At 48.4% G+C, this 24,642-nt stretch overlaps 2 protein-coding genes and 1 long non-coding RNA gene across 4 annotated transcripts in view; 1 reads left to right on the forward strand and 2 right to left on the reverse strand.

Moving 5' to 3' along the window:
• Positions 1–236: 236 nt before the first annotated feature.
• LOC119198218 (uncharacterized) lies at positions 237–7,543 on the reverse strand. Its single transcript, XR_005114493.2, has 3 exons — positions 7,066–7,543; positions 2,555–2,789; positions 237–2,355 (listed from the first exon to the last, which is right to left on the reverse strand). It is a non-coding gene; the product is annotated as an uncharacterized LOC119198218 (long non-coding RNA).
• A 1,865-nt stretch (positions 7,544–9,408) lies between these two features.
• On the reverse strand, positions 9,409–13,194 carry LOC119198217 (prostaglandin reductase 3-like). The gene is made up of 2 exons (XM_037455164.2): positions 12,552–13,194; positions 9,409–10,660 (listed from the first exon to the last, which is right to left on the reverse strand). The coding sequence occupies exons 1-2, from the start codon at positions 12,818–12,820 to the stop codon at positions 9,733–9,735; spliced, it is 1,197 nt and encodes a 398-aa protein (XP_037311061.2). The 5' UTR covers positions 12,821–13,194; the 3' UTR covers positions 9,409–9,732.
• Positions 12,090–24,642, forward strand: part of LOC119198216 (teashirt homolog 1-like) — a 33,283-nt gene continuing 20,730 nt past the window's right edge. The window contains exons 1-2 of one of the 2 annotated variants that reach the window (XM_037455163.2): positions 12,090–12,338; positions 14,410–15,053. In XM_037455163.2, coding sequence (XP_037311060.2) covers positions 15,014–15,053 — 40 coding nt within the window. In that variant the 5' untranslated portion in view covers positions 12,090–12,338; positions 14,410–15,013. Of the gene's footprint in view, positions 12,339–13,673; positions 14,185–14,409; positions 15,054–24,642 lie in introns of those variants that run through there. The other variant, XM_037455162.2, reaches the window with a different exon arrangement.

Below are 24,642 nucleotides of genomic sequence, written 5' to 3' on the forward strand. Positions count from 1 at the left end.
GCATGTGAGTTAAACTTTAAAACTCTTATAAATACTATTTCCACATCTGGGCTTGAACCCACAACCTTCAAGTGCAGTGCAGGGGCTTATGTCAGCAGCTCTTCCACTGTGCTACTTCACCACACACTGACCAACTCTTTGTTTGTTGTATTTAACCTTGAGATTGCTACTCAAATCTGAAGTAAAGCCAAAGGCTCAAACCCAAGACTGGGCTTGAACCCACAACCTTCAAATGCAGTGCAGGCTGGTGGCAGCAGCTCTTCCGCTGTGCTAATTCACCACACACTAACCGATCCTTTGTTTGTTGTATTTAACCTTGAGATTGCTACTCAAACCTGAAGTAAAGCCAAAGGCTCAAACCCAAGACTGGGCTTGACCCCACAACCGCCAAATGCATTGCAGGCTGGTGGCAGCAGCTCTTCCGCTGTGCTAATTCACCACACACTAACCAAACCTTTGTTTTTTTGTATTTAACCTTGAGATTGCTACTCAAACCTGAAATAAAGCCAAAGGCTCAAACCCTCCTTCTGAGAGAGAAGGTTTGAACTGAGGATCCTCTACACTTCAGCCTTCCTGCTATCTCCCTGCACTGTTCCACCACACACCTGTTGATGCTTTTGAATCCAACCTCAATTCTCATAGATTCTCAGGCTGGAATCCACAACCGTTCCATACCGTTATAATAGAATTGCAGGTCAAGTAAAGTCATATAATGGCATTTCTTATAAAGCCCTAGTTGATTTCACTACTTTTATGGTGTGATCCTTATTTCACTTTTTTCGACATGTGTGCTGATGCCCGCGTGTGAATTGAGAGGATCCATACCGACTCCCCTATGGAGCTAAACCAGTCTGAGGGTCCTCCTCAGCTGAGTGGAGAATAAATCCCAGGAGAAATAAACACGTTTGACACACGGCACCTTGAGGAGAGAGAATCAAATCCCAAATGTGGATCAGGAAGGTCAGCTTTGATTCCACTAGAGAAACTAGAACTCACGATGATTCACAGTGTCACTGTTTGTTTAATTTAAAATTAGGGCCGGGACTTTAGTGCGTTAATTACGATTAAACCAGATGACTGGTTTAAGGACCAGGGTAACTAAGTCCACGTCTGAAAAAATAACCAATGTTCTGAATGTACTTGAAAGTATTGGTCTACTTAAAAAAACCTAGTTTACAGAAGGTCTACTTACCTATAGGCTACCTGAATTTCTGAAAGTACTATATTTCTAAATATGCTATTTCTACACTTGTCTGCTGGAATTGGTTCAACAAAAATAAAAATCCATGTGAAAAAAATTACTTCTCACTGTTATTGTTACTGTTACAAATATTTATGCAATTAAACTGCGTTTAATTTGGATTAATTAATTACAAAGTCTCTAGTTAATTAGATTCATATTTTTAATCGAGTCCCGGCCCTAGTTACGTTACATTACTATACTTTAAAGCATAATATGGCCCTGACTTGTGAATATATACGGCATATGCCTTAAAAGAAAATATTGATACACTGAGTCAAAGAGGCTTCTTTTTTGCTTTGTGAGATTTCTGCCCTACTTGTATGTGGCCACCACACTATGCAAGATAAATGTGGGACATGTAAACCAGTTTGCTTCAATTTGCTTAAGAATTGAAGCCCCCCCTCTGTGGGACGTAGTTAGTGTGCAGAATTTTAGTTTATCCATAATTCTCAATTGCATCTAAAATCTCATCAGTCAAAGCTCCCAATCCACAAAGAGGCAATGACCTGCAGCTGAATATGGATCATTATTTGGTGTATGTGATGAATTATGAAAAAGGTCTTAGAGAGAACATGCTCCAATTAGTCAGACAATCAAACCAAATGGCCACCTTGTTAAAAAAACAAAGTTATAGAAGTGGTAGTGAGTGTGCAACCATGCAATGATGAATATTTTTTGTGAGGATGTTTGTTTAACCCCCCCCCCCCCTATGGAGATAATAAAAGCTACAAGATGTTATTTAAACTCACTCAGAAAAATATTTTTTATCAAACCAAGTGTGAACGACCTTTGCCGCCACGAGGGGGGGAGGGGGGGGGGGCGAGCGGCCCGGCTGCGAGGTGGCCTTTGTCGCCCGCGTGGTTAAGCAGACGTATGAGATGACGTGACACTGGCAGTCCTGCCAGGCGGTGTTGTCGCGGCCAATGGGGGGCAGAGGACACAACAGAGAGTAATGGCTGCTACATGCAATCAGCCTCACAGCGATAAAAACCCTCTGCCACGTTTCACCTGCTCTGTTTTTCTCTCTTTATTAATTCCTTCTGTTTCGCTCTTTGTTTGTTTGTTTGTTTGTCGACCTTGCCGTGGCAGCTGACCTTCGTCCATCCAGAGCCCTGAGGAGAAGGGAAAAGGGGAAAGGGGGGGGGGGGAGAAGAAGAAGAAGAAGAAGAAAGAAAAAAAAAACAATAAGAAGGACGCTGACATTTCTGCACAGGGAAAGAACAAACAAACAGCACATACAAAATACACCCCTTCCCCTCCACCCCCCCTCCTCCCCCTCCCATCCCCGCAGACAAATTTACTCAAAAGTACGTGTGTGTCTTGAACGTCCGGGGCTGTCCGGCTTGCGGCCACCATTGCCAAGGAAGTGTCAGGGTGTCGTGACAACTTGTGCGACTGCGGTGCGATGGGTGACCCTCAGCCGGCGGAGGGGGGGGCGCTGAATCCTCCACCCACCCTGGATCCTGACAGATGTCATATACCTCCTCCATGGGCACCTTCTGTTTCCTGTTCACCTTTCTCCATCCTGCAGCGTTAGGGCTCCTGTCTGCTCCTCGTCAAAGCGCACGCACACACGCACGCACGCACACACACACACACACACACACACACACACACACACACGCAACGGGAGAGAAACAGACAGGAGGAGAGACATAAACTCGACTGATTATAGATTTTTAACCAACCATATTTGTGTTGACCTTGCTGATGTCGTTCATACTAAAATAAAGCAGCCGCTTTACATATCAACATTTGATTCTGCGTCATTGTCTGTTTGCGCCTTTTGTTTAAATACCGCCTGGTTTACTTGAAAGGCAAATGCGCATCCTGCGCTCTCTGGCATTCGCATGGTTTCCTGTTATTTACCGAAGGCTTTTCTCTCAGAACAGTTGGTATTTTAGTCTTAGCACACCCCACTCAAAACCTGTTTGCACAGATTTTCCCAATCATCCTTCAGACCACAGTTTGACAGAAACACTTCAACGAAATGAGATTCTGCCTCGTTACATTGTCTTATACTGTTACATCAAAAGTGTCACCAGCCCACTGCGTGAAAAACAGAAAGGGTCTAACAAACCAAAAAGCCTTATGATATTAGATTTCCATAAGCCTCCTGCTGTCTGCCTCCTCGTAGGGATTGTGTATCATCCTTTCAGAACGCTCCCCTAGATGGAAATGCGCCGACTAAATCTGATCATGGCGCTAGATAATGTTCACTTCTCACTCCTGAAACACAGACTTGGGAAGGAGACGGAGGGGATCCAGTGACTAACCCATCAATCACGCTGACGTTGTGCTCGAGTGATGGATATTCTAATTTCCCCTTCATATACAGGTGCACGGGACGGGTGGATGGCGATTAATGGACGGGCCAGGCGGCTCCCACCAAACAAAGACGGGCCAAGCGCGGCCCCGCGGCTTCACTTTGCCGGGAGGGGGGGTGAGGGGGGGAGGGAGCCACTGTTTTGAAGCGGATACCTGACGTTCGGGACCTGATTTTTAACTCGCGAACACGTGGAAACATGCAAAGGATGCATCCGGAGGTGACAAAGGTGTTGCTAACACAACAATTGCCATCCCTCTGCGGGGACCTGCAGCGAGCTCTGCAGGCGCTTCTATGACAGCCGCCGACACCCTCTCCTCACCTCGTTCTCACCCGCTCCGCTTCTCGGCATTCTGTCAATGCCATCGCCTGCGTAATTATCCCTTAACTTTCACCCCAGACGGCGTAGGCCGTGGATTATTTTAAAGGAGGAAAAAAAAAAACACCCTCCTCCTCCTCCTCCTCCTGCTCTTCTTCAGGCCAACTCCTCCGACGTGGCGTGTTTATCCATCAGACTCTTTAAAGTCGGACGCGTGCCGCACCTTTTGATGAAATCTTCAGACATATCGGTGCCGCAGGGCTCAGTATCTGTGGAGATGTCTCGTCTACATTCTCTCATCCTTTGCTTTTAAAGCAAAAACGGTCTCCCTGTGTAAGGCTTTTGAGCAAACACCTCTTTGGTTTCGGGCCCCCTCTGTTAAAGCGCTTGTGCCACGCCGGAGGTTAAATGGTTTCACCCCAATAATTGGCCAAAGTCCTCGCTGACTTTACAAGTAGTACAAAAAAAGGACAGGAAAGTGAGTTCACGTCATGTTTTCAAGAAAAGATCTTGATGAAAGATATATTTTGTTCCGTTGCTAAAAGGCAATAGTCAGTATGTTTCTCCTGCAATAATAGCACAAAAGATTTTGTGTGAATTTCAGCTCTTATCTGCTGATTTACTGTGGCCATTTTGCACTGACTGCACTTGTTCTTTTTGTTGGACATCCTCGGTTGAAAAACTATCTCCCCCTGTGATTTCCAGTTTTTCCCTTCCCCCGCTGACATTGACCGCGAGCATTCATAAACCACCCGGCGCTGGAGACGTTTCACGAGGCTCAACCATCCAGCCTGAGATCTCTCTCCTCATCCTCTGTCCTTCTCTCTCTCTCTCTCTCTCTCTCTCTCTCTCTCCGTCTCACTTTATCGCTCGCTCTCCATCCCTCCCCTCCCCGTCCAAAGCTGTCCTCCCAGCCATCTGTCATGTGATGTTTATGGGCCCTTTTGCTTTTGTGTCCTGATGACCACTGTCACAGAGAGCTACCCATTACCGATGCGGCCTGATGAACGATGTTACCCAGACGCATGGCTGACACCCCGGTGTCCTTGGCCGCAGAGACGCTGCCTCGCCAGCCGGCTCAGGCCCGGTAAAGAATAAGGACAAGGGGGGGGACCTGGGGGAGCTGGACTGAGGACCTGTCCGTCATACCGCTGACAGGATGCTCATCATACACCCACCCCCAGCACCCCCACCGCTCTCCTCCCTCCCTCATCACCACCACCATTGCCTCTTTATCCAGCCAATGGAAATATGGGCCTGGTCAGCGTTGCAATGCGATGGCGATGATGTTGTCATTAATCGTGAGTTAGTGAACAGTGCCCTTGCCTTTCACCCGAATATATATCTACATCTGAACAGACACCGTGAGGGACCCCCGGCTCCCCTCCAGAGGCTGCAGATGTGCCCTGGAGGGTTAATGTAGGTAGAACGAGATGATGAATGTCGTTGAGTGAGATTTTATCCGTCAAATAGAAACGGCTGGGTTTCATCTTTTATTCCATAAAAGCGCTGCAAGCGAGCTAGAATAAAGTTTTATTATGCAGCGCTGATGCCGGTAAATAAAGACTGTTCTGTATGGCTTCTCTTTTGTTTTTCTTTATTATGCTGACAAATGGTGCCTTTTAAATTGGTGCGCATGTTGTGGTCGCCCTTGAACTTGGCCACACATTCCCGCAGATTATCACCTGTCAAATATTGACAGTTTCCAATGGTTTGAGCGACGCGCCTGAATGTTTTCTCCAGAGCGCTTCCTGGGATCCGCTCAAATCACGTCTAAGTCACCATTGTTTGAACAGCATCTAAGCGACAATTTTTCTTTTCTCTTTTTTGAAGTGATATATGATGCAAATGCTTTTGAAACAACTGCAATATGCAATCCCAGACTGCAGACGCCATTAAGGAACACTAAAGCCACGTTCTGAGGAGTTGTGAGATTACTAATGACGGGTAAAAGAAAAGAACGATCTTTATAGAGAAATTACTTTTTGTGGACGCTTGTATGTTAAAATCCCGGACCCTCTGATCTTTTCCCTTCTATTGTTAAAAAGATGGAATATTTAATCTCTTCAAGCCTCTGAAGATGATCCAAAATGAAAGGGCCTCCGACAAGAAACCACAATGAGACACTGCTTCGTTTCAAAGAGCCACATGTCAGAAGGGAAGTCAGTGTTCCAACCAAACGCAGCCCGTTTTGCACATGCATCTCTGAGTCCCTTGCGTGCAGCCTAAAGGTCGACCCTTTGAAGTGCCACCGGTTCGGACCGACGCTGTGTGGATGACGGGGAACCACCAAGGTGAAAACAACAGAAAAGATATTCTCCTCACAACAGTAACATAACGTGAACAATCTGCTGGACTAAATAAAAATCCCATTTAATCAGCGAGGCCTTCTCTCCCCTTGTGTCTCCCTCCCTCCCTCCCTCCCTCCCTCCCTCGCTCTTGTCTCCGTCTCTCTATGAACGTCTTAACTGGCCGGCGAGGCCGCTGATGAATTCTTAAGCAGATCACACCGATAATTGTATTTCATAACTGTCAGTTGCGCGAAGGCTGCCAGTGTGCCCAGGAGCTATTTGTGTCTCAGGATGTCCTCCACACACCTTTTCCTCCCCCACTACGTCCACCCCCCCCCCACCCCCCCAATCACCAGGGATGTGCTTACTGTCTCCGGCCCCGAATTACTCAATCAGGCGGACAAATTTACGGATGACACCTTTATTACAATTAATCAGGGGAACTTGATTAAGAAAGTTATTCCTCCCCTTCATTGAGACTTCCACAAGTGGCTCAGCTGCATATTGTAATTTATGTCCCACTGAGCTCTCGCGCCGCTGATAGACAGAAGAAAACGACAGATTGCCAGCCATACTGAGACACATGTGGACGTGTGTGTGTGTGTGTGTTAGCGCGCGCAACCCCCACACACATTAACATATCCAGAAACACATGGACAGCCACAAACAAATGCATTCCCCTATCATTCTGTCATGCACAAGTGAGGCTCTGCAAAGAGTTTAATAAATGACTTTAATTGGCTGTAGAGATGTGTTCTCGAAAAGGAGGTTTGAATATTCCATTCCCCTTTCTTCTTGTCTCTGTCTTTAACATGCACGCACGCACACGCACACACACACACACACACACACACACACACACTGGTGAATGAAGCCATCTCTTTACCTTTACTCACAGTTCTTGGGTCTGCTGTGGCTAATTAGTCGAGTGGGGTTTTAGGTTTGGTAATTAGGCGGAGGTAGGAGTGACGGGGGCTCGGGGAGTTGGGGGGTTGAGGAGGTCTGACTGACTCGCACAGAAAAGAAACCGGACTGTCTGGATCCTGGCAGCACCGAGCAGCCAGCAAGTGTCCCTTAGGCGCCTGGAGGTAGACGAGCGTCCCGCGGTACCAGGGTGATGTCTCTGTTATGTGCCGCGTATTCCGGCGGTGGGAAACTGTGGAAAGAGAGGGTTTAGAGAAAAGAGATTTTGCTTAAATTATTATTTATTTATTTTTTAAACACCAATTATGACTTAACGCTAAATGCTAAGAATGATTGTAACAGCGGCAAAAATTAGAGAAGATTATTGAAGCCAACTTCTTCAAGAAATGTCCCGTTTACAATTAAAAACACTCAATTAAATTAAACATTTTTAGTCATAGTGGACCAAGTGTGGCTCACGCAGCTAATCCCCCCCCCCCCCTTCCCCCCCAATGTGTCGACATGATCGAGGACATGGTTTCATTGTTTACATTTGGACAAATTTGTGCGTATAATATAGTCTTAAAAAACTAAAAAAAAGGCCGTCCACAATTTGTTACAATTTACACTTACAATGCCGCCCCCCCTCCCCCCTCCCTTACGTCCATTCGGAGGAGGAACACTACAACAACTGAAATGAGATACACAATTACTATAATGGAAGAAATGTTCGCAAAGTTTCACCATGGCACTGAAGTCTGCGAATGCGTCTCCAGAAGGCCTTCTCTATTTTTAATGTCTTGTTTACGCTCCGCAGTTGCTTCAATACGTTGCCAGTCAGCAGCCTCCGACTTCAACACAATCCAATTAAATAAAGAGTGTCTGTCTCTCCCGGTTCCTGTGTTCTCTAATTGGGGCTGTGACTGCTCACTAATCAGCGGAGGTACAGGTAAGCCCCGGAGGACGCGGCGACGAGGCCTCTCCTGCTAATTGAAGAGATGCTAAACCTGGCCTCCTCCTCCTCCTCCTCCTCCTCTTCCTCTTCCTCCTTCTACTCCTCACTAAACTTCAGCTAAACACCCTCGGTGCCTCGCCGCCTCGCCTCGCCCTCCGTGCGGCTGGTGTGCGCGACGAGAGGCGAGCGCAATGATTGGACCATCAGCGTTGGTTCTGCTGCCGAGACTAACTCGGTGTTAAGTTACATTTCTTCTGAAAATGTACCAAACCTTTTATTTAAGTGAGGGCATGTTGTGTGTTCTGCCTTTGAATGATGCCGTGCTAGGTAAAGGAGACCTGTCCACAGAGGAGAAGTGTATTGAAACACGGGAATGAATGTCAAAAGGAACTTTTATAAATGGATCAGTTGTATATTGATGAATTTTGAAGGTTAATAAAACAGAAAAACCCATCTTTCGTGTCTAACTTCTGAATTCCCTCCGTTTGACTGAAGCGACGCGCGTCTGTGGGGACGTCCTACACTGTGGAGGCAAGCGTTTGGGGCGTTTCTGGTTTCCTGCGCCGTCTGTCGAAGGCAGCAGCTTTGCACGCTGGGGTCACACCTGTAACGCATTTCACACTGGGTTATATTTTGAGTGGCCACCTGGACGAGGAAACAACACGTTCACAGCGCCTGAACGCCGCAGCCGCAGGAACAGGTGTGTGTGTGTGTGTGTGTGTGTGTGTGTGTGTGTGTGTGTGTGTTTTTCGGCTACGCTCACGTGAGGTGGACTGCTTGGATACTACTACGTTCTCTTTTTAACCAAATCTCATAAACCTAAATTTTTGTAGAAAATATCCAACTTGTGTCTAAACTTCCGAACATTTGCTGCACGGCTTTGTTTCTTGTATCCAAAACTAAATTAAGTACAAAAAAAAAAAACATGGAAATGAAAAAAGCAATGTCAAAGGGTATTCCACAATGCATCCACTACAAGTGTTTTTTTTTTCTTTACTTGCAGAGTGGAAACATAATGGCATTTTCTAGTGCGAGTCTCCTGGTTAACTGAACCATTTTTTTTTATTATGTGCAGCTTTGGGACACGCGAATGGAGAGATTGATTGTGTGAATGCCGTTTCTGTCAGCCACAAACAGGCGATGAAATACCAAGCACACCTGGAGCAGCACTCACTCTTGACAGGCGACACGCCGACCGACGTATGCTGCCATTAGAAAAACAATGAAGTCCGTCATCAAACATTTATGGTAGATAAAGTGGCTGAGAGTGCTGAGAGCAAACCTATGATGGCAGCTGGTCTAAATTCATTTTGAGATGGACTTGTACCAGACGGTGGGTGCACAATTTAAGAAACACTGTAAAAAAAAAAATCTGGGTCAGTGGATTCTTTCAATACGATTCTTTTAATACAAATCACATTTGTGCGATACGATCATCGATGCATTGTGATTAGAACGTTTTTCAGTTTTTTTGTTTTAACTAATTTAAACCTTGGAACAAACTGCTCAACTAAGCAATAACAAAAAACACTTTTTGCATTTAGTTAACAGCAATAGCAGCAAATAAAATCACTTAGTTTGTGTTGATTAATATAAATCATCTTTCAAAAATAAAGAAATGTATCTATTCGAAAACTAAAGCCCTGCAGTTTTACTATTTGGATTCATCTGAGTCAAAATGGGATTTCAGTTAAATCAGAGCTTATTACCAACGGGGGGCGGAACCAACTCCACCACCACCTTGCCCAGGTTTTTCCCGGCGTACATGTGGTCCACGGCCCGGAAGACCGAGTCCAGGCCGACGAACCGCCCCCCCCGGGACGAATCCCCACGGTCCACCTCGCACACCAGCTTCCCCGCGGCCACCATCTGCATCATGGCGCCCAGGGCCTCCCTGTAGTCGCCGACAAAGTGCGGCAGGAAGAAGCCCCGGATGCTGGCCGACCTCTGCAGCAGCTTGGCCGGCAGCGTGGCGCCGCTGAAGGCCGGGATCCCCGACGCCGTCTGGTACCCCGAGATGAAGCCGATGACTATCAGCCGGCCCTTGTTGGCCAAACTGTTCAGCGCCGTCTGCAGGACGCCGCCGCCGACGGACTCGTACACCACGTCCACGCCGCGAGGGTACTCTCTCCTCAGCGTCGCCGCCAGGTCCTCGGCGGCGTAGTTGATCGGCCGGTCGCAGCCGATGGACTTCAGGAAGCCGGCCTTCTCGTCGGACGAGCAGGTCCCGATCACGTGACAGCCGGCGCGCTTGGCGAACTGCACGGCGAACTGGCCCGTGCCGCCCGCGGCCGCCGTGACCAGCACCGTCTCGCCGGCGGCCAGGTCGCCCAGGCGCTTCAGGGCGATGTAGGCCGTGGCGCCGCTGACCAGCAGGGCGAGGAGCTCCGGCCTCGCCGCCGCCACGGGCACGCTCTCCTTGGCCGGCACCACCGTGTACTCGGCGAACGCGCCGCTGCCAAAGTAGGCCACCGCGTCGCCCACGGTGTAGCGGGCGCTGGCGCCGAGGCCGAGGCCGACGACCTCGCCGACGCCCTCGAAGCCGGCGTCGAAGGGGGGCTTCGCCGAGGGGTCGTAGCGGCCCGCCGAGTGGTTGATATCGGAGGCGTTGACGCCTACGAAACTGGAATACAAAAAGAAAGACACACAAATGGTTCGAGACATTGGCGGCTAGGTGACGAAATGGAACGGCCATTTTGCCCAGGTTTCTGTCTGAAGGTCAAGACTTGGGCTTCCTTCTGCAGACATGTCCGCACAGGGCACAAACACTCGGCTCTGTTTTGGCAATGACTCCCTTTTCTCTGGAAGAGAGCGGCCCGCCGCCGACTGAGGAAGGCTTGTATCACAGAACACATCGCATGATGTCATGATTCATTGTCTTCACAGACACCCACAACAAACTGCACTTTAAAAAAAAAAAAAAAAAAAAAAAAAAAAAAAACCTTGCCTCGACACGGAAGACGGCTGTTTTCTTATCTTACTTTGGAAACATGTTGGAAACCAATATGTGAGAAAGGGATGCATGAATAAATCATTTACTCTGGTTCAGAGCGGCACGCACGCGGAGCCTCATTACTGTGCACGCCCCACGTGTACTTTGAGCTCGCGGATGATACTTTTGTGGTTTATGGATGGGTCAAGGGGACACAATGATTTGACTACTTTGCATCCCATTCCCTTTTAGGGAAATGTTTTGTTATCAAAAAAGGAGCTATTCAATGCCCACAGGTCTAATGTTGAAAAGTTCAGCAAACTAACATTTATTACATGAAGCCATAATGTGATGTTGATCCACAAAAGCTACACTTTGAAAAACACTAAATGACATGATACGGTTAAATGAACTCTCTTTTAGAATGATTGCAAAACTGACAAAGACATTTCTGGAAATGTTGTTTTTTTTAAATCGTGGATTCCTGATGGTGCAGTTTGAACCGTACGTACACTGTGACATGGCCTCTGACTTTTCGTGTTCATTTCTGTGAGTGTGTGCACACACACCAAGCAAGTGAAATCAGGGGCATTTACTGCATGTTGCAAAGTGTGCTTCGATGATGTAATCCTAAAGTTGAACTTCTCATTTGTTATTTATTTGGCCCCTTTCACTGCAGTCATGATCGATTCAAAGATCACTTTCTCACGCTAAAATGTGCTAATCAACCCTTTCGTCTGTAATAATTCTTCAGACTGTGCTGATTCTGCACAATACAGAAGGGGTTATACATTTGCCAGGCAGAAAAACACAAATGAAGTGAATTTCTGATGGTTGTAAATACCGCAATAAACCCGGAGGGGTATTTGTGTTAGACTAATACAAAATGGGAGATCCGATAAGTCATAGAAAAGGTCAGTAATGTAGTAGTGAATCAAAATTAGGGGAAGACATTACTACTATTCCTATCATAATCCCTGATTATTGACAATGGAAACGGGCTCCACGCACCGCTCTGCTGCCGATCAGAGGAATGATGCTGCATTTCCCGCGCCTGTAACACCGCATCCTTCTCCATCATCTCCATCTCTTGATGCTAGTCCCCCCCCCCACCCCTAAAGGACTTTGTGTTAGCTGTTTGGTGACGTAGTGAGACAGGAGGACTGGGAGGGAGGGAGAGAGAGAGAGCGAGGGAGGGACAGAGAGAGAGAGATGGATTGATAGACAAACGCAGAGAGGGGCGGAACTTGGAAATACAGCGCGGCGCTTGTTCCTCTCGTATTTTTGCCATCTCGTAATGATGATGATGAGGATGAGGATGAGGAGGAGGAGAAGGATGATCGCAGGTGCCGGACATGGGTGAGTCAAGGTAAGCGGAGCCCTTTGTACAACTTCTGCACACCAGCCCGCTGTGATGGATCGACATCACATTGCCGATCCACTAATGGACCCGTGACACGTCTCGGGTCACCCTACTGCTATTTGGAGCGCGCGCGCAGAGAGAGAGAGAGAGAGAGAGAGAGCAAGAGAGAGAGACTTCGGAACCGTCCTCCGTCCACCTTTCCCAAGAAAAACAACTCACCGGTTCCTGACGAGCAGGTCCGCGTCCCCGGGGGTCGGTACCGCGACTGTCTGCGCGGTCACGGCCTCTCGGAAATCGGGACTGAGCTTGTTGACGACCAGCTTCCTCATGACGCTCGGTATGGAGGACCGGCCGAAGTCCATGAAGTGCTCCGAGTAGGACATGTCTACGATGGAGCGGACTCCGGAAAGTGCGCCGGTGGCCGCGCGCGCCGAGCCAATGAGCCGCGTCGCTCCGCGGCCGCGTCTCAGCAGCAGCGGGGCGGACATGTCTCCGCTGTGTGGGACAAAGTTCACGGGGACGACTTGACGTCGGCTACGTGCGGGGCGGCGATAAGCCCGGCTGCCATTAGCCTGCGCTGTGGCGTCTCCCTCCCTCTCTCTCTCTCTCTCTCCTCCCACTGTGCACTCGCTCAGCGTGCAGGCCGAGCCGAGCCGAGCCGTGCTAAAAAAAAAAAAAAAAAAAGAGGCGCTTTTTCAAACAAAAAGCAAGTATAATATACAACGCCCCCCCCCCCCGCCACACACACACCGGCATGGGGTCGGGCGTTTCGGGGTGAGAAGCGCTGAAATGGCGCAGCGCCTGGTTAGGTGGCGCCGCAGACTTGTCGCCGGAGTCCCGCCCCCTTCCCGGACACGGCGCTCACTTCCTAGTAAGGTGAAACAAATCAATCCTCCGCGGCGGCGAGCGGCTCCCGCACACGCGTTTTCCTCCCCCCCCCCCTAATAGTCACGAATAAGCTCACTAAGCAGAATCACGCTGCCGGTTAGTTGACTTTTATTTTTATTCAGTCCGGGGGGGGGGGGGGGATCACGTGTGTGTGTGTGCGTGCGTGCGTGTGTCCTCGTGTACACCTGTAACCGAAGCCCGCTTCCATCCCATTCTAGCACGTTTCGTGCGGAAGCGTTGCCACCTATGGACATCTGTCATTTAGTCATTTAGTGAAAACGTAGTCCCCCCTCCCACACGGAAGTCGTAGCAGTCTTATTTACGAGAGTACTTGTTGTGTTTTGCGTGTTGCACTAAGTTTGCTTTAAGTCCCCCCCCCCCCTACAGATAAGTTCCGGAAGGATCCGTTCCTTTGTCGGATGCCTTTTTTTTTAAAGAGAGAGAGAGAGAGAGAGAGAGAGAGAGAGAGAGGGGGGAAAACAAGACAATTAAAAAGATTGACAGGTAGCTCCTCTGTCAGGGTGACGCGGGTGGAGAGGGGAGGAGTAAAGATGTAGCAGGAAAAGCCACTCGATGCGTCTGTCTATCAGTTGAGGCTGTCTGAAACAGCTTCTGGATCCACCGCGTTTCCATTTTTTCTTCGCGATTTCTTTTCGGGAGACCTCGGATCAGTGACTGGAGTTCTCCCCCCCCCCTCTAAGAAAACCCCTTCTACATAGTCTTCTTTTTTTCGTTGCTCTTTTAAGAGACACATATTTTAGTCCATGTCGATCTGATCCGCTGTTGGCGAAGCTTGGATGCGCCTGCGTCTGGTTCGTTTCCCCCCCCCTCTCTCTCTCTCTCTCTCTCTCAAGTGCTAGCCTCTCCACCGCATCAGACACACAGCTCCAAAAAATAATAACAACAATTGTGTCTAAGATGCGATGAGATGAGCGGTGGATATTATTTCCACGACTCCTAAAAGGTAAGTAAAAGAGAAATCCTGGTTGTCTCATTTTCTTTTTTTTTTTCTTTCAATGGGAGAGAACGAGGGAGGGAGGGAGGGAGGGAGGAAAAAGTCTCCGCCGGACTGGTGAGGCTGGATCCGGGCTGAGGTGGCGTGGTGGTGACGGGACTGACATTAACCCGTCTAATGCCTGTTTCTCTACCCCCCCCCCTCTCCTCCCCTCCTCCCCTTTCTCTCTTTCAGGTCTCTGGCAAAAGAAGCGAAGGAAACCCAAGGATACATTACTTATCTGAGCTGTGCGCTGCGCTCACACGGGACGTATTTGTTTTGTTACCCACAGAGTTTATTTATCTTTTAGTTTTGCTGTGCGTAAAAGGCGCAGCTAAAGTCTCGTCCCCCTCCAAACAGCACTGGAGATTAGCGAGGTTTTCTTTTTTCCAAGGGGGAGTGAACTGAAAACTTGGGTTTCAAGTGCTTCCTCGCTGCAATTTTTTTTTTTTTTTAAATTTTTAAATTTTTTGTTGTTGCTTTAAAGCCCCGCGCCACGAGAGCCATGACGGAAGATGATCTTTGATGGACATGAAGGTGTCAGGAGCTGGCCGAATCCCTTTCTAATTGCTCTGCTTATTATCGAAACCGAACAAGCCGTTAAGTCCTAAAAAAAAAAAAAAAAAAAAAAACAAGAGAAAAGAAGCAAGCAGTTTGAAAAGAAGACGCTTTTTCCTTCTCCGAGATCAAACCTCCTCGCCCTCCAACCCGAAGCAAAACGGGATGATTTCTCAAGACTGACAGACTTGATTTGTTCGTAATCCCTGCATGAGAAGCACCGTGGAGAGCGACGGTCACCATGCCGAGGAGAAAGCAGCAAGAGCCGCGGCGATCAGCAGGTATAACCCGCCCCTTCATAACGACCATTTCCCCTGCACGCGAGCCAGCCCGATTTTAAATGAAAAAAAAATGTCTCCTTCCACACCACAGTGTTCGTTTGCGCCGCATGCGGACGTTCATTTCACTGTTTTGCATTCGTTTGTTGTGTTGCACACCGCGCGCGCGACCCACGGGCCACAGTTGTGTTTAAAAATGTGTCCTGCATTTTCCGAAAAAGGACGCACAAATCTGCGCAATGACCCATTTGGTTTTTATACATATAGACATATTTCCATACATCTTATTCATGCTCCTTTGCCAGGAAAGTTCTCCTTTAGAATGGTGAGATAAACTAAATGGCGTGTTATGAGGATAAAAGGGAGCTTTTGAGGTTCAAGAGTGAGTAATGATGAATAATTGACTGGGAATGAAGGGGGAGACAACTGGTGAGAGCCGTTTTTTCCCCTCTCTTTCTTTCAGTTTTATTAGAGGATTGCCATCCTTGATTTGATGCGTGATTGATCGCCTGTCACGTGGCAGTCTTTGATCTATTCATCCCTAATAAACATCAATAAATCCTTCCACCAAGACAAGCGTGCCTAGGTTTAGCCACTCACATGCACACAACCCTCCTGTTGTCCCAGGCAGAAACAAAAAAAAGCCTAAAAAAAAGTTGCAAATCGTGGTGGAAAAATCAGCTTGTTTTGTTTTTTTAGAGCCGTTACTAAAAGTAAAAGAAATAACGGTGTGGATGTAGAAAGGATTACAGGAAAAATCCCCTCAAAATCTATTTTTTCCTCTTTTTTTTAAAAACCAGGGGTTTGACTATGCCCATTTTTCCTCATGGAGATAAATGTCAATTTTTTTTTTCACGTGCCCATCCAAAATTCTGTCCACACTCACAGTAAGAATCAGTCCAGTAATTTAATCAATATCCACTTCTGGAGGGGAGTGTAAGGTTTGCAATGTGACCAACTGATAAAACCAGGTCTTGGCGGCGGACCGACAAGGTTGACTTCCAGTGGTTTGGATCTGGACTCCCCCCCCTTTCCTCCTCTCGTCTCCCTGCAGCCTTTAAACAAATGTAAATGAGTGACAGGGGTTTCTACCACTGTGCTAATGAGGCCGAGCCTTTGAAGTTAGGCATTAACAACCGGAGTGAACAAAAGACAGTTACAGAATTTTAAAGAGATTTTGAAATATGAGGTGCAAAGCGGGTCGAACGGGAGGGCCAGCCGACGAAGACTTTGAACTCAGCAGGTTTTTTTTTTTTTTTTTTTATCATCTTAAGCAGGGAGGTGGTGGTGGTGGTGTAGAGGAGGAGGAGGAGGAGGAGGAGGAGGAGGATGAGAAGGAGTGTAGGACGGAGAACATTCAACCGCTACTCAATGTCGGCTCATTTCTTTCTCGCTTGCCTTTCCCAGCGAAGCACTTTTCACACAATGTAGGCCCGACAAAGAGGATGTAGATGTTGGACCCGGCTGTAGTCTACTGTACACAGTGTGTGTGTGTGTGTGTGTGTGTGTGTGTGCGCGTTTTTGTCATGGCGAGATCGCCCTCTCGAAATGGTCGTCGGTGGCGGGAGCAGAGCATCTCCTGGTAGGGTTCTGCCTGTTAGATGGAGGCATGACAACACGACCCCCCCCCCCCTCCTCCCTTCACTCACCACACACACACACACACACACACACACACACACACAAACGCACACCACTGATCCTTTGGACCTTCCACTGAGCGCCATGTGCATCGTGGGTTGTAGTGGTCAATGGCAGCTTGGCCGACGGGGCGTTTTTTTTCATTCACCCGCGGACGTTTCGGGCGTAGGTGGCGGCCTCCGCCCCACGCTCCCAGTAGCAACAAATAGAGAAACACACACACACACACGCCGGGCGCTGGTATGACCTGTGGCTTCCTCGCTGTGCTGCTTGCTCAGGGAGGGAAGTGGCTCATGGTGGGAATGAGCAGGGAAATCAGAGCTCAGACAATAGCAGACTTGTCTCGGCAGGTTTCCTTGTTTTTGTTTTGTTTTTTCTAACCTTGTACCTTTTTTGAGTGTTTATTGTTAATCATGTAATGTCTATTTTAGTGTTGGACTGCCAAATGTGCTACAAAACATTGCACATCGTCAGAGATGCTGAAAGTCGGAATCTCGTCGGATTTTATTTTATTAACAGTTGGACCAATAAGATTTTCTGATACGCAGGGAGCTTTTCATTAAATGTATTTCGAGGTGTTGTGGCAACAACTCTTTTTGTTTTCCTTATTCTTTATATCCTTTAAATCTATAAATTTAGAGAATTCTTTTTTCAGGCAAATGTCTCTGATTTTAACACATTTTCATTTAATTCAAATCATTTTCAGACACAATTGTCTCAAGTACTATTATGAATCATGTGGTGCAAAGATCCACAGAAAGTAGCAAGAAATTATTTTTTTTTACGAAACAATACGTAGCTTCTAAGCTGTTCCACTCGATACGAATTCACTCTGTTTTTTTTACTCAAGAACACTTGTACAGAAATGCGAGCAGTAAAGCTGAGAACCTGCGATAGGGAGACAGTTTAAAGTCTTTCTCTTTTTCTTTGTGAATTTTATTGTGCACAGATGCATGTTCCTGTGTGTGTTATTACACTTGTAGCCTCACCTCATCATTAAACGACTCGATTTAAGAGCGTGGGGTGGGGGGGGGGGGGGCAGGAAGGAAGGCAGTAACAATAAAAAAAGACAGAATGGAGTGACGTCGTCTTTCATCCGAGGCAGGCTCAAATAGCCTTACAGGAGGAAGACGACGAGGAGGAGGAAGAGGAAGAGCAGATAAGATAGTCGCTCTTATTTCTGCGGAGCACGACGGTTAATTATAAGAAAATCCGTGTGTGTGAGGGGGGGGGGGGGGGGGGGGTTGCTTCCCGTTGGCTTCATTAGAGAGAGCCCTAATTATCTGTGGAGCTGATGGATTTGTGACAGGCTCTAACGATTAATGCTGACAAATTCAGTAAGGTGTCAAGTCCGCAGCTGCCTTGATGTAATCAAGTTGATATTATACAGTCCCCGTAGCCCCTAGTGCAGCACCAACTCAATTTGCCTGCGCAGGTGACAAATGGACTTTGCTACCTGACTAATCACGTCAGGAGACAATGCCAGTTAATGACCTCGGCGAGCCCCCGCCCAACCCTTACCCCCGCCCTCGCCCGCGCCGCCCCTTCTAACCTTGTGATAAGGCTGGCCAGACCAGCGACGGCAACCTTCCGCTCTGTTCTCTCGTTCCCTCAATTACAAAGCTTTTTTTTTTTGGGGGGGGGTTTCCTTTGGTTTTTGCATCGAGCCGTGTGTGCCGTGTATCCTCTTCGACTTTCCTAGCGTGTAATTCCCCCCCCTTCCTTTTCGTCGGCAAGTGTGTGGGTGGAAATGTTTCAACTGCATTTATTTATTTTCATATTAATAACACAAATCTGGCCTGTTGCTGCCACTTGATATACCACCACTCCAAAGTATTACCAGGGACCGTTTTATAAGAAAAACAAATGTTTTTTTTTACACACACATTTTTTGCCTTACTAGTAAATCACCGCTGCATCACAAAGAAGGTCTCGTCGCACTTGGGGCCGGACGTCCACTTCGCTGAAGGAGCCGGGGAATCACAGGGCCCGGGGATTAATGGTGTTGCATGCCCCGGGGTGGCTAAGATTACACAGCGACCTTTGTGCTCTTACTTGACGATGCTGTAATGCGATATTCTCCCCTCAAAATAATCAGTTTGCTGAGATTTATGTGACCCCCCCCCTCCCCTCACACCAGAGTTCTGTCTACACAGTTCTGTCTACACAGTGTACAGCCTTTAGGTGTGTTGTCTTACTGTTCTCACTTTTGAATACCACCCTCCTTCCTGAGAATGAGAACAGTCTGGTTTTAATCGGGGAAGAATAAATAGATTTTGGGTAAATGAACAAGTGTCTTTGACCTGAAACTTCCGACGGCTTAAAGGACTCCACGGCTTCTGAGAAATGAGTTGTGTTTGCGAGAAGTGGGTAATGTATGTATGTGTGTGTGTGTGTGTGTGTGAGAGAGGGAAGGCCGTGTGTGTGTGTGTGTGTGGCTTAGCACTGACCGGTGTTAGTTTTCCTGGAATGAATAACTTGAACACTGACCGCGCGGCGTTAGTCAGGCCTCCTCAGCGAGGGCCTGCCTTCAGGGTCCCCAAAACACCCCCTAACGGCGAGCTCCACGCGCTTCTCACTTCTGAGAGCTCGCGATCCCAAAAACCCCCCCAAAACGAGGCCTATCAGACGGAGCAGGAAACGCGTATTGAATCGTAGCGGCCCTTTTTTTTTTGGCGGCTCTCTGTATGCTGGGCATTTCCTCGTTAGCGCGTGTGTGTGTGTGTGTGTGTGTGTGTGTGTGTGTGTGTGTGTGTTTGGCGGTCGGACTCGCCTGGAGGTTACGCTAATTGGAGCGCTGGTGTCGTTAGCAGGTGGCATCGATCGACCTCGTCGATAGCCACTTTTGCTCCCGCGCCGCCCTCTGAAACTATTAGTTAAATTGACATCGGGGATTTGAGGCGGTCAAAGGTCAAACACGCTCAGCCCGCTCTTCTAAAACCTCGAGTCACCACAAGTGCCCCTGTGTTTTTGTGCGCGTGTGTGTGCTGTTAGTTTCTTAGTTACTTGCATTAGCTAGCTAGTTTAGTATCCATGCAAATCTTGACAATAACATTTATAAAACCACTTTCCTATCAACGTGGAAGTTCTTTCTTTTAGAATTGCCTACCAGTGCCTGAGTAATAAAATCAAATGGAAGGCATTAGCAAGGTTTAAAAAGCATGCATTAAGCTTTTTCTGTTCATAGATAATAGATCAAATAGACATATTTCTCACCATTACAAAAATACCCTTCCTTGTCTTTTTCTCTTTCTTCCTTTCTGATTTTTTTTTTCCGCGGTATCCTCAACTAAAGCTTCCCTCAGGGCACGCTGCTACCATCACTAGCAGTGTTTTTCCCTCGTTGCTCTTTACACACACACACACACACACACACACCATCAAGCGCTAAACACAGACAGTCAGACTGACTGACTGACAGACAGACAGACACACACACACACACACACACACACACACACACACACACCTAATGCTTAAGTGCAGCCAGCATGTCTCTGTGGGAGGTCATAATGGAGGTGGCTTAGTATGATGGGAAATCATATCATTAAAGCAGCCAGATGTGCTTTGTTGCCTGCCTTGCAGCACATAAAAACACCAGCAAGTCATGGGATCCAAAAAAAGAAGGAAAAAATAAATCCAAGTCTGAGAAAATCAAGTCTGAAACAGATAGAAAGCAGCCCTCTGGGACTGGGCTGACAAGCAGTCTTACTCCTGACTGCCATAGAAAAACAATTCCCCCCAAATAAAGCATTTTTGTTCTCATTTTTCAATGTTCACCAAACTGTTATTTTTATTTTTTTACCTTCGTATAATTCAGATTGGACTCAAAGCTTTGATGAACGGCGGTTATCTGTTCTTTGCTAAGTGTGCTTAATTACTATGTAATATGTGTGTGTTGTGCTGAGTAATTACATTTTGTTAAGGCTCCACAGTGGAGACGTGAGGCTTAATAGCAGCATCCATGAAAAATGTGTTTGGGTGTTGTTTTTGTTGTATTTTTAAAACTCTCCGGCTCATAATTTGACACGTGAGGACGATGAGAGGGGAAGCGTTCAGGAGAAGTAGTCGAGCAACATTTAAGGCGGAAAAAAATTGACACCTCAAATTTTCTTAAGTAAAGTATTACATTTGCTGAGGGTAAATTTGCTCTCTTGATCAGTGCCGTGCCTCCTCCAGAGGCCATGGCAAAGCCTGCCTGAGCCAAATTTAACATGTTACTTCTATCAATAAAAGATGAGCAATTACAGAATATTTTGTCTAATAAGTATTTGAATTCCTCGGCGCAACAACAAAAAAAAAAGAGCCATGTAGCTTACCCACTCATTACATCAGTTAGCAGGGGGAGTGTTTGATGCCAACAAACAAACAAGACAAACGAGAAGGGCCCACTACAGAAGAGCGAAAGCCCATCCAGGGACACGCAAGCCCCCGCGCGCTCCTCCCTCCTCCTCCGTCGCCTTCTTTCACCTCCCTCGCGCTCCGTCTCCTCTTCCTCTCATCTCTTCTCTAAATTACTCGCTCGTTTCCCCCCCTTCTCCGGCATGTTCCTCATCTCACTTCTCTTCACTTCCCCCCCCCCCCCCCCCCCCTCTGGATGAATTCCCGTTCCTTTGCCACTCAAAAGCAAGGAGAGAGATAGAAAGGTGGTGGTAGGGGGGGGGGGGGGGGGTGTGAAGTGGGTGAAAAAGGGGTGTTTTAAAAGCTTTCCTCAGTCGGTTGTCCCTCGTCAGACGAAGTCGGGGTTTAGTTTGTTGGGGAAATGAAAAGCTGAGAGCGAAACAAATGAGGGAACGGGTGAAGGGCTTTAAGTGTGCATTCTTTTTCTCTCTCTCTCTCTCTCTCTCTGTCTTTTTTTTTTTTTTAGCTGTTTTTTTTTTTTCCGCCAAATACTTAATCATTTCAACATGGTTTGAATGTAATGAAGTAGGTCTGTTTGGGCTTTGGAGGAAGAGAGGATGTTCCATGATGGCAGCGGACACCAATTCTCAGTCCAACGGCAGCGTTGGAGAAGATGGCGTTAGTTCGGTGGGGGTCTATGTGGGTGGATGGATGGATGGCAAAGTAGTGGGATGGTTGGGGGGGGGGGGGGCTTTTAGGACGGGTATTAGAGCTGACAGATGAACGGGACGATGGACAAATTCTCCCGCAACAGCTGTGGCTGCAGCCATTACGCTGACAGGTGTCAATTAAGAATTACTGCCCGGCCGGCCGAATGCCCCCTCCCTCCCTCCCTCACACACACGTCAATGCATCCATACAGCCCCCCCCCCCCCCCCCGCTTGTCCAGCTGTCGGCGTGCCAGCGAAACAACACTCTACCCGTGCCAGCGTTGTCGGAGGCCCCCCCCCCCCTGCAGCCGCTTTCGGAAATAGCGGCGCAAACCCGCGGCCTGCTGTCCAGAACCCGGCCAGCGCAGCGCGAGCGGCGAGACGCAGCCTTCGTCAGCGGCGCTCGGGTTCTAAAGATTCACATCGGGCCCCCCCGGGCAACGCCGCGTTGCCCCATTCCACAGGGGTCGAGGAGCCCCCTGGTCCAGGTGCATCGTGCAGTGCGTGTTTTTGTGCGTGTGTGTGTGTGTGTTGTGAAGCAGTGGCTCACGCCGTTGGCTAATAGGGGGGGGGGCGCTTTTATTCCACATTGTTAAGTGGTGAGTTGAGGTCAATGAGTGAGAAAATGAACAGTTGCCGTTGCCCATCTCGAAGGCTCCCTTCCAGCCAAGCCGCTGGCTGACAGACACATTTTGGGGTTCGCCGGGCCTCTGGCTTTACAGCGAGGGGAGGAAAAGAAAAGGAAATTCACGTGTGTGTGTGTGTGTGTTCTCCATTTGCCATATTTTCTAAATTATTTGCGGATTAAATCAGCGCCGCTGGCATGCCGTTTAATTTCCCTTTGAACATTATAATGTAATAGAAAGCGTCGCGTGTATCAGGCTGCAATTCAGATGGCCGATAAGGCGGCAGACGTGAAGATTAGCGTCACATACGTTGATGTAGATCATTTCTACTTGCACACGCCCATGTGTTTCTATGAACGCGAATGTGTTGTACGCTCACGTGCTACGCTGTTCACGCTGTGCACTCTTTACTCGGTTTCTGTAAGAAATGCTAAATTTCAATGGCGGTCGCAGAATAAACACGAGAAGCTTCACTCGCTGGAAAGCAGGAAGTAAAAAAACGGCAACGCGAGGAAGCAACACGAGAGTGGGGCTCCCCAGGAATACTCACACGGATTTGCATGTTCACTTGGGAGTAACAGTTTTGGATTCCTTCCCTAGAAATCATTTGCCACAGAAAATAACCGGGGAAGAGATAATATCAGCGTTGTTTCGCTGCTCCGGCTTTATTTGCATTTCTCCTGTTTTAAATAAGGCAACCCCCCCCCCCCCCCCCCCCCTCGGAGTGAAATTGGGGTTTGTTTTGCAGGAGCCTCATTCGGCGTCACCTTTTTCCTGGTTTGTTCTCTTACTTCTTAACCTCTCTCTCCCTCTTTCTCTATTTAATTATTTCTCCGGGCCTCGCTCCCCTCCTCTGTCTCCTCGCGCTGGCACCAGACTGCTCCGAGCGATTATCAAACCTGAGAATATTTTCCATCCACATGCAAATCACCCACCGTGCTTCTCTTATCATTCCTGCCCCCCCCCCCCGCCCGCACCTCCAGCAAGCCCAAACGGTTGTGTGTAATCAAAGTAAACGGCCGCTAAAGCTAAAAGGGAAACGCTCTTTGTGGAGATGGATGGAGGGATTAAATATTAACCGGATGCGGCTGACTTAAGGCGAGTGTTTTACATAGCTGCTCCCCGCGCATTGATCCCCTCGCCCCCCCCCCCCCCCCCCGCCGCCGCCTCGCCTCCTTTGGCTGCCTGCCGCTCATTTTTCACCATCGTTTCTCCGTCCGGGCCCTTTGGAGCGGAGAGGGAGGGAGGGAGGCCCCCCCCCGCACCCCCTCCCTGTGCCTTTAACGGGGGGGGGGCAGGTGAGATGGATGATAGCAATTTGAAATTTTGTTTGTGCGTGTGATCATGGAGATTGTTTTTGGTATTACCGCGGTGTAACAATTCCAGTGATTAATTGCGGCGAGTGCTCGACTAGGATCGGAGGAAGAGGGTGTAAATGGGCGGTTACCTCGCTCCTCCCCCTTGACTTGTGAATGTCGTGTTTATCGGGTTGACCTTGGAGTCCGACACTGCTGCCTTCTTACGCGCACACACACACACACACACACAACAACACACTCCCAGGAGCCTGCCTCTACACTGCCCCTCTTGTCATAATACTTCCTTCATACCACCTTCTTCCAGCTGTGATTAAAAGAGAAAAAAAAATCAAACAGGTCACACCGAAAAGGAGACTAAACATGAACAAAATGGCCACAGTGGCCACAGTGTCTGCGTCCGAAGGACACCAGCGCTGGGAATGCTGGTCCAGCAGCGGTGGACGCTGTGTGTCCTCATTGGGGTTTGCTGTCTACATGCGTACAGCAATATCCTGCGGGTCACAGAGGCAGCTTGTTAGCAGAGGTCGGGGGCTCATACCAATGGTGCGCCCGCCCCCCCCCCCCCCCCCCCTCCACCATTCTAACCACACTCGCGTCCACACAGTGGTTGCACTGGTGCTGTTGACAGCATTGTGAAGGCCTCCTGACATTTATAAATGCAGCGTCGGTCCTGCAGCAGGGCTCCAGTCCGCAGTCAGACATGGCCACCGCTCATCACTCACTCCTAATGATACCTTGTTTTCCCGCCCCCTCCTCCCCCCTCCCCTCACGCCCCACCGCCCTTCCTCCTTGCACTGGCCAGAAGTGCACATGTGAGGGGGTCAGGGGCAGGTCGTGACCTCCCAGGTGGTCGCAGCCCAGACCATGGCGGCCCTTCTTTAGGTGTTTTGGTTTGATCTCCTCCCCTCTTTGGCTCAGGTTCTCTCTTCTTCGGCTGACGTTACGTTACATCATT

Source organism: Pungitius pungitius, chromosome 11 (genome assembly GCF_949316345.1).
Source record: "Pungitius pungitius chromosome 11, fPunPun2.1, whole genome shotgun sequence".
Classification (NCBI taxonomy): Eukaryota; Metazoa; Chordata; class Actinopteri; order Perciformes; family Gasterosteidae; genus Pungitius; species Pungitius pungitius.